Raw genomic sequence first — 10,109 nt, 5'->3', positions numbered from 1 at the left:
GACAGCATATACTAAATATACATGTCATGACTTGAAACTCACTTTAATTGTCAGTTCTTGCTTGGACCAAGTGATCGAATTTGAATTATCAACACGACACTGTCATCTGTGTGTGTTGCCCTTCTCTTTCTGAGGATGTACGAGAGAATGAACTGTTGCAGACAGCAAGCACACTAAAACTAAAACCAGAGCCATAAACTCAAATCCATTTTAGTTACAGTTATGGGCTGGTTAAAAGGTGTGGACTTAAATTATGAATCCCCCTTCCTCCATGAGCTCATTAAGCTAGCTGTCTTGCAGCACTAATGAGGTAATGCAGTTTCCCTCTTTGTTTAGTGTGAAAATTTCCCAAAACTATATAGGGTCCGCACTAATATAAAACATGGATTGAAGAAAAACAAAATTAACAGCGCTTAATTAACGAAGAGCAACCACATGAACTAGAGACCAACGTTGCAATAACAAATCTCCCTCTCCTCTATACCATTATGCCCAACCCCTTTCCCCCCTAAAACCAAAAGAGAAAAAATCTAATCAAAGAAAGTGAAAGGGAAAAAATTATTAGTTCCTCATATATATGATCTTCTTTGAGGACTACAACATATATATCTCCAATAAGCCCCAACACCCCGCCTAGTAACAGATACATTAGAAAGAAAGGCAATGTCATGCATATATACATACAAAAGAGAAAATCAACTTAACAAGGAAGTTGCACCCAAGGATATCCTTTCTTCAAGGAGACCCTTCACACTGTCTAGTTGATAATGATACCTTAGGCCGATGAGACGGAGAGGATCCGAGGTTCCTCTCAGAGCAAATGGGGTTCCTCAACCTTGTTCATAAAAATAACAGGCTGAATTTTGCTGCTGACATGATCGCTCCGATCCAAACTCCTAGCTCCCATCGTTGCTTTAACTCCATATATATGTATTTTTGTTTTTTCCTTTATGAATTCCATCCACTGTGACCATAAAATTCACTACAAACAGAAGTAATCAGCAGAAATCTAAGTAGCTAAAAAGACTCGGACTATTAAAAAAGAGGGAGATGAGAAGAAAAACGATAGCTGGTTGGGCTAGATTAGAGAAGTGACGGAAGACCCCATGTTTGGAAGATCGGACCAGGCGCCGAGACTCGTTAAGTTCCAGTAAAGAGAAGGATCAGAGGAGCCGATTTGCTCCATCTGATTCTGGCAAGGAACACTATTCCACTCCAATGTGTTGTGGCCTTGTTCGCTTTTCACTTCTTTCATGGCCATGCTGGTGTTCCCTGATATTTGCAGGTCTTCATAGGGTACTAAGGGCTGAAAATGATTAGCTCCTCGACTTTCTTTTAGATCACCATTCATGAACTTCTGCTGTTGCAGGCTAGAATTGATCAAAGAAGCCATTGTTGGAGTAGTGGTGGAAGATGAAGATCCAAAGATGGAATAGTTTGAGAGAAGTGAGCTTGAAGTAACCAAATCTTGGATTTGTTTAGCTGGATTAAAGCCATTTCGGTAATCATCAGTGCGAGCATCATTGGCTATGATCCCAGAAGAAAATCCTAATCCAAGAGCACCCAATTGAGGCTGGAGATCATACCCAGAAACAGTATCCTCATTGGAGGCTCTAGAATTGAACCTTGGAAATGGAAGATTGAGCTCGGAAGGATTACTAGGTAAGCCATAAAACAAAGGAGTAACATGGTTTGACGAAGCGGATAGGTCGATCTGGGATGGAGGGGGAGGGTTAAGAGCAGCAGTAGGAGCAGAAGAGGGAGCATCAACGGAAGAAGCCGGCCTCTTCACACGCTTGTTCTTCCTGCACCCACCTCCTACAGGAACGTTTCTGAGGGTTCCACCTCTAGTCCAGTAACGCTTACAGGCCTTGCAGAAGTGCCTAGGCTGAGACAAGCTGTAGTTGTTGTAGTAGCAGAACTTGGTATTGGAGGAATCACAACGAGGACACTTGAGGGCTTGCTGCTCTTGGCCTGGTTTCTCCATAACCCTACCCGTTGAAGCCATCAACCCCTTATCATCTATCTGATTCTACACCCAAAGAGAAAAAGGAAAAAGAAAGAGTTCAAAGTGGCGTTTTAGGGTAAAATAACAACACAGCATCCATATTCTCTTCCAATAGCTAACATACAAAAATGGGGTCATGTTTTGTCTAATAATTGAGAAAGAGAAAGAGAGATGAACCTCTGGCCAATCGTTTGTAGTTGATGAGATGACCACCATCTTCTCACAGTTACCCAACATTTCCTTTCTCAAAGGAATCGTTGAAACAAAGAGTAAACAGACAAAGAGCAGGTGGCGACTTGAGCCTTCCTTGATGGGTTTCAATATATTTAAGACCCCTTTTGTTAATTAACAACGCAAAATTAACCCATTAAACTATTTAATTTCACGTGATGGGTCTGCCCTAAGATCCAATTTACCATTGCCATTATTCCTTTTCTTTTTTTTTCTTTTTTTTATTTAATGAAAAGAACATTCAAAATCCAAGAACAGGACACAGGGTTAAAAGAAGAGAGAGAGAGCAGCATTGCAGATAAATCTCAGCAGCTTCAAGAAAGAAACACTTCATGACTATACACAACACACTACTCCACATCACTACGTAACATTCCTTTGTTTGAGGGAATCCCTAGAGCTCAATGCCCGAGGCAGCGCCCACTGCAAATCCCACTTCCCACTTTATTTATTTCTGATCATTGTTGTGTATTATTTATCTACGGTTTCACTATTAATTTCCTGAAAAATAATTACTAGGAAGAAAGACATCTATACGTGTGGTGCACCATAGAAGCAACACTTCCCTCGATATTTATCTTGATCTAATGGCGCAGGTATCTCAATTTGAACTTGATGGGCTAGCTTTCCTCGAGATGGGTGTGGAGCTTTGACACTGTTGAGGGCGTAGAATAGTCATGGGACACGAATTTTGGAGTCCATCCAAGGGTGAGGAGATGGTAGTACTGAGGAGGGAACTGTTGATTTTGTAGTGAAAATTCCAAGGGAAAGGGACAAGAGGGGCCATGTGGGCATGTACATCCCGGGTCTCAAACATGGGAAGACCACGCTTTATTCGCGAGGGGCTCATGCTGTGGTTCCTTCTTCTTTTTATCTCACTCCTCCGTTGGGTTTGGAGAAAAAAAAACCGTTAATATGGTGTCAGAGGGGAATTGAGATGGAGGCACAAGAGCCCAGACCCATGTGGTGGCAGCTCAGCTTCATAAGAGTAAAAAAGCAAAGTATGGTTTAGGGAACAAACGGATTTTGTAGTCTCCCAAGGGATCTTCTCATCTGCCTCTACATATCCCATCATTATTCCTTGCAGTCTTCCCCTTATTAAACTTTGTTCTTTGCTAATTTCAATAATATTGCCATTTTGGTCTTCGCATCAACTACACATGTTATTCTTCTTTTGAACTTTGTGTAGGGCTGTGAATGATTTGGGGTTTGAATGTGGACAACACTGACCTGGTTTCCATGAAAATTAATCGAGTTGATGGCTTTTATTTACAAATACATGGGATCTGTTTCAATGCACGTCTACTACTGGAATAGTATATCCCACTTATTATTGATCATCAGGATTATCTCCCACGGCCTTGCATGTTTATAATGTGAATTCAAATCATCACAACACATTTGGGAAAAGAAACATGATGTACTTCTCCTGTGGCTATTTATTTTAGTAGTTCCTGTTAAGCCTAATTCAATATAATACAAATTACCATAATGGTTTTTTTTAATGTCTTTGTGCCGTGGGTTGACCTGTGTCCATTAGCCACTGATATAGACATGCCTCCACTAAGACAGATGGGGAGTATGGACGGTAATTGGACAAGTTGAGTGTGTACGAGTTAAGATGATTCATGGCTATCACTCTGGCCTACCATCGGTATTGAATCTCCCATATCATGACCCCCATCGATTGAGATGGGCAGAAGCATACACAAAAATCCTATGAACTTCATTATGCATAATTATTAGTGCTCTATAACATATGGTAATATCCCACTTACTGTAAAATATATGATTGGAAAAAGTACCACGAATGTAATGATCAAAAAACAACAAAATAAGAAAGAGAAAAAAAGGGAAAATGCATGAAAAAGGAGTCACTAGAGACAAGTTGGTTAGTGAAACCCTTGATTGATGTTGGATCGTATTTGCTTTGCTGTAGGGACATGCATATTCACCAACACTGGTAGGTAAATTGCTAACTCTGAAAATGGTTGAATGCTCTAAATAATCATTCTTGCACTACTCCCACTGTTGAAGAAGCCCTTCATCAACTAGTTGGCACATGACCCAAATGATTTTTTTTCTTTCTTTATTTTAGAAAAAAATTCTAAAAAAATTATGGGACCCTTTTTTTCTTCCATAAAATACTGTTAGCCTAGAGGGTCAGGTCAGCAGGTGTGAAAGGATGAAGTTTGGAAAGAATAGGAAACAAGAGGGTGGAGTGATTGGAAATAGGGGAAAGTTGTGTGTGAAATTGTGAATAATGTTTGATGGAAAGATAAAAGGTTGGTAGTGGGGAAGAAGCAAAGGACGGGAGAATGGTGGTAGTGAATAAAGGGAAGCGGGGGAGAGGGAGAGGAGGTGGGTCCTCATCACCACCCACACTGGGGTCACTCACCACCCCCCACCACTACCAGACAAGAGATTCCAATTTGGCAAATATGAAAGAAACCCAACGCGCACGTTAAAGGAAAATGTTGTTGTGTGAGAAGGAGAGAGAGAGAGAGAGAGAGAGAGAGAGAGAGAGAGAGAGAGAGAGAGAGAGATGGGATTGGGGGACCAAAGCATCAAATCCCAAGCCAACTGTACCCATCAAAGGCTGACCACATTGCACCCCAAACAATGTGCAGACAAAGATCTCGCACTCCATTTTGTTCGGTTTTCCCTCTTTAATTTCCCCCACTTAATCATCTGAGGCCCTTATCTTTGTAAAACTATGGTATTTCCCTCTTACTATAACCTCCTTGCCCTGTAGCAACAAGGCCACTTTTGACATTTTCTCATTAATTTGGTTGGTAAAGGTAAGGTACCCTAGTGAACACAGAGGTGCTTTCAATATTTGCTTCAATTCTCTCTTTTAAAATAATCTATAGAAAATGGGAATAGATTCTTTTTTTAATATCATTTGTGACTCATCTATCACGTACGTTTACTGTACTTTTGTCCAATAGATTAAAGCATTATGGATGGTGATCCTTGTTTTTTTCTAGCTTAGCTCATACCACACATGCATATGCTCGGTGATAACCCAAGAAAGGCACGTTTCATGAGCCAAAAGAAAGAAAGAAAAAAAAAAGGAAGGTAGGAGGAATCACTACCATTCAGACTATCCAACAAGCTCTGGACAAAGCAGTTTTTTGTCATTGGCACCATAGTTTGGCTCTTTTCAAGTCAATCCTCTTATCGGAAAATGAGAGGAAGGTGAATCAATGTTTTATGAAACCCCTTTTAGTGAAGCATGCAAAAAGAGAAAAAAAAATAAAAATAAAAAAGAATTCTTTTCCTCAAGTTGTTGGAGAAAGCCAAACTTAATTGGGAAAGGGGCCCGAAAGAACAGCGATCATGGAAAATTCATGTGACTAGTAGTAGTACTGCAGTCTGATCATATACATGGTCCTTAGAAAGAAAAATCAGCCACAACTCAAGTCCCTTCACATAAGGTTAGAAGGCATGGACTGTTGCCTATGGAAGTTTCAGGTGCCGACTGTCCTGTGGGGCCTTCAGAATGTTGGGGCAACAATCAGTGTTATTTTAATAGGGTGCCCTAACACATTCCTTGACAGATGGGAGAGGCCTTTGGAATGTTTAGTGTACAATCTCAGTGTTTTTTATAATGAAGGTGCCCTAACACGGTTCCACTATCGTCCAAATGTTGGTAGACTTAGGATAGAAATTAATAAGGTGAGTGAGATGTTGAGAATCTCCCACTTTAATGATATTTGCATATTATAGTCTGAGGGTCATTCTCTCCTAAGCTGTCAACAGGTCACCTTAATCATAGTATAGAATATATATATATATATATATAAATCTCACCTTTGTATAATTATGTTCATCTATATTGATTTGCTTACATCATTCAAATTCTCTTCATCACTTGTATTCTTTTGTCTTCCAAAGTGGTTAAACATGATCATGAATGATCAAAATATGATCATTTTACTTTAGACGTTTCATTTGGTTTATAATTAATTAGTCATTTTAATATTGAAGAGTATTTTGTTTAAATTGAAAAGGACTGCAACTGAAGCTTGTTTGTCAAACAAAAGTCCAACTCCTCCTCCTATGTTTTGTTGTTCTATGGGAAATGACCAAAAAAGGGAGAAAAAAGGAACCTATAGAATTAGTTAAACTCCTTAGTTCGGTTTGGGAACTATTTTCAGAAATAGTTTTAAAAAACAAATTTTGAAAACTAAAAATGATTTTAACTTATTTTTAATATTTTTTAAATGCATCTTAAAAATAATTTTCATATCTAATACTTTATTTTTAATTATTTTTCATTTTTGCATAATCATTTTCTTAAACAACTTTTAAAAAAACATCATAAAACAACTAAAATATATTTTTAAAACATTTTTCTTATTTTTTAATAATAAAAAATAGAAAACAGTTTATGACTGTCAAACATGTTTTTTTTTTTTTGTTTGAAGAATAAAAAATTATTTTTAAAAATAATTGTCAAACAAATCCTTAATTTTTATAAAGAAAAAAAGAAATGTGATGAAAAAAAAGGGTATAATTAAAGAATGGGGAAAAGAAAAATATATCGGAGTAAAGTTTATATATACTTGACTTTCATTTGGGTTTTTTTTTTTTTTTTCTTATCATTTTCCTTTTGATGAAGAAATGGGCATAATCCAAGGATGGATGATAGATTTGTTCAGTGACCAAGCCTGATTTGAATGATCACCATAATTATATATGGAAAACCTCAATCCAAGAGATATATATCCAATGATGACATGTTTTTTGCAGGCAATGCAGTGCAAGTGGCGGTTGGTCACTACAAAATGTTGGAGAATGCAATATCAAAGGGGAGGTACCAAACCCTAAGCATTAGGTGCAATTCCATCTATTACATCTCTACGTGACTAGCCTCATTGGACCACTGATTCACATCTTAGGTGATATAATTATGGTTCGTTAGAGTCAAATCCCATTAATTTTGTTTAACTTCAATTACTCTCCCACAAAAGCCACTAATCATGCCACTATCCGGCCCCTATTTATGGGGCCACACTTTTGTGTATTATTTGTGACAGCACTGGATCCATGGGTGGCCTCCGTGTGGCCACTGTTGGTCACAGTAACTGATGGGTTAGGCTGCATTCAGCGGATGGCTCTGATGTTTATTCTTTTCTTTTTTTTCTTCTAATCCCTCTTTTTTTTTTTCCTAATTTCTGTTGTTCATGACCATGTCGGTTTGGTTGGGCTTGTGAGCCCGTTTCTACAAAGTCAAGGGCCCATGAAGCGATATTGGGCTGCTGGCCCGAGTTGCGTCTAGGCTTCGGTTTGGACTGGTTTTGCCTTTTGGGTTAGTGTTCATCAAACAATTTCTGATGACCGATTCAGAATGCTTGGGTCTGGCACCATCATTTTTATTATCATAAAATTGTTGGGGCAAATGAGAGTGAAGTTTTTTGGTGATTCTCCACATGGCATGTAAATATTCTTTTGTAAAAGCTGAGGGTAAATGGATTAAGGTTATATTTGGTTTAAGAAAATTGGGGGGAAAATGCAAGGGAAAGAAAATATAAAGGAAAAATTGAAGAAAATAAAAAGTAAAAGAAAATTAAAAATAAATAAATTAAGGGGTTGTTTGGTACACGGGAATAGGAAGTGGGAATAGACATCTCATTCATTTTCTCCCTTATTCCTATGTTTGGATAAATGTTAAGGAGGCGGAAATGAAATAAAAAATTATTCCGGCAGAAATCAAATCCAACTTATGAGTCGGATTAGCATTCATTAAAAGTAGGTGGTATTCTGATTCATTAAACCTATTTGATAATATAAAATAACCTAAATTATTATTTTACCCTCTTATCTTGTTTTTCAAACCCGATGTTTATCTTCTTTGTAAAGGTCTATCCATTCATCATCCAGTTCTTATCTTTTTTTTTTTCTCTTTTTTTTTTCTTAGTAAAATATAATTCTATAGCTTTTTTGCATGACAAATTATTTAAAATTTTGATAAAAAAAAAAAAACGAATATTTAAAATTTTTAAGGTTATGGATTTTATCGGATATGATACTTGTTGAAAATTAGAATAAATTTGAATTCTTTTATTTCCTTTTTTGAAAATAGGAAAAACATTTGCCAGCTTTGAGAATTTAAATATTATAATAAATAATTTTTTTTTGAAAAATATAATTTTATAACTACTTAAGCATGACAAATTATTCAAATTTTTAATAAAAATAATAATTGAATATTTGTGCATTAGGGTTATACGATTTTTTATGGTTAATTTTTTATTTATTGAGTATATATATATTTTTTAGTCTTATTATTTAATAACAAAAACCTCTCAAATTTTTTTTTAAATAAAAGTAAAAATAAAAAAATATTTTAAATTATATGTAAGGATATTATTATAAATTTATTTTTTTTTCATTTTCATTCCTATTATTATCAAACATTGGAATGGAAACAAATAATTATTCCAATCTTATATTCCTAAGTTCATCCAAATGCTAGAAATAGAATCATCAAATTCATTCCATTCCACTAAGAAATAGGAAATGAAACAAAATATTATTTCCATTCCCTATTCCGACGTACCAAACACCCCCTAAAAGTCGATAAATTATTTTTACTTACTACTTCAAACTGATTTTACTTATTTTGACTCATCGATATAAAGATTAAATAATTTTAAAATACACAAGTTTTTAATCAGTTTTAATTATATTTGATTTTTTTTTATATTTTTCATAAAACAACAAAACATAAAAAAAATTATTTTCCTTTACATTTTTTTTTCTTTTCTTAACATTTTTCGGAAACCAAATATAACATAAGAGACATAAATAATTGAGACAAACTAAAAAAATAAAATAAAAGTTATTATTATTATTATTATTCATCTTGGACTTAATTACTTAAAAATAAAAATTAAATCGATCACTCAAATTTAAAATATTATAATAATTTTTAGAAACTAAATCAAATTTGGTTTGGAATTCCAAGTGACATCCTCTTAACCTTCTAAAATCTTTAAATTTGAAAAATTTTGTAATCAACGATTTGAACTTAAGACCTTACAAATTTTAATTTTAATTTCTTTTTAATAATATACTTATTAATAAAATAATGTCTTGTATTAGTATGCTTGTTTCGATCATCGAAAATTAGTTTTATTGATAATGCAATCATTGATTTGTTGTTCACATAGATATCTGTCAATTCTTTTTTATTAAGGTAAATTTTGAGTCAAATTGCATAACATATACATGATATTACTTCATAGGTTGATTCTTTGATGTCCAAGTAAATACAATATATCAAAAAAAAAAAAAAAAAGGTGCTTTTTCAATCATCCAAGTCTGCTCTCTGATCACCATTATTATACACAACATGCTTAATGTAAGACCTCACACTTCCTAGTAAATTACCTCAACCTTGTGTCAAGACTAGCAGATGAGTGCAGCTTCAATCTTTGTTGAAAATTCTTCGAAGGTTGGAGAGATAGAGGGCTATGATAAAGTAATGACTACTCACGTGCATAGGTTTTTATAGCAGCACCGTATAACGATATTCGAAGTAGGTTTTCAAATTAGGTTTATAAAAAAATTCCTCAAAAAACGTGAAAGACAAGTTTTAAAAACAAAAGAAACCAACCAATACGATTGAACATCAGGTTAAGGTACCAACATAATAACCAAAAAAGGAACAATCTTCTTCTCTTGAGTGAGATGCCATCATAGTTTCCAACAAAGCCAAGCCCCTTATAACAGGTTTCAATAAAACCCAAACTGAAGCGGCCCCTTCACAAACTATATATATATGAGCCCAACTCCGCTTGAAAACCAGGCAAGCTGTGCCAAGTGGGAAAGTTGGGCCTTAACTTGCCACCCTTTATAG

The 10,109-nt window shown here is 35.4% G+C and overlaps 1 protein-coding gene across 1 annotated transcript; it reads right to left on the bottom strand.

The window, feature by feature from the left end:
- Positions 1-387: 387 nt before the first annotated feature.
- Positions 388-2,323, bottom strand: LOC117924312 (dof zinc finger protein DOF1.4). The gene is made up of 2 exons (XM_034842920.1): positions 2,186-2,323; positions 388-2,032 (listed from the first exon to the last, which is right to left on the bottom strand). Exons 1-2 carry the CDS (start codon positions 2,243-2,245, stop codon positions 1,079-1,081), a joined length of 1,014 nt encoding a protein of 337 aa, XP_034698811.1. The 5' UTR covers positions 2,246-2,323; the 3' UTR covers positions 388-1,078.
- Positions 2,324-10,109: the final 7,786 nt, after the last annotated feature.

The sequence above is a fragment of the Vitis riparia genome, chromosome 10, assembly GCF_004353265.1.
Source record: "Vitis riparia cultivar Riparia Gloire de Montpellier isolate 1030 chromosome 10, EGFV_Vit.rip_1.0, whole genome shotgun sequence".
Taxonomy (NCBI): domain Eukaryota; kingdom Viridiplantae; phylum Streptophyta; class Magnoliopsida; order Vitales; family Vitaceae; genus Vitis; species Vitis riparia.
Note: the sequence above shows the minus strand (reverse complement) of the source record. Positions and strands in the feature narration are given on the sequence as shown.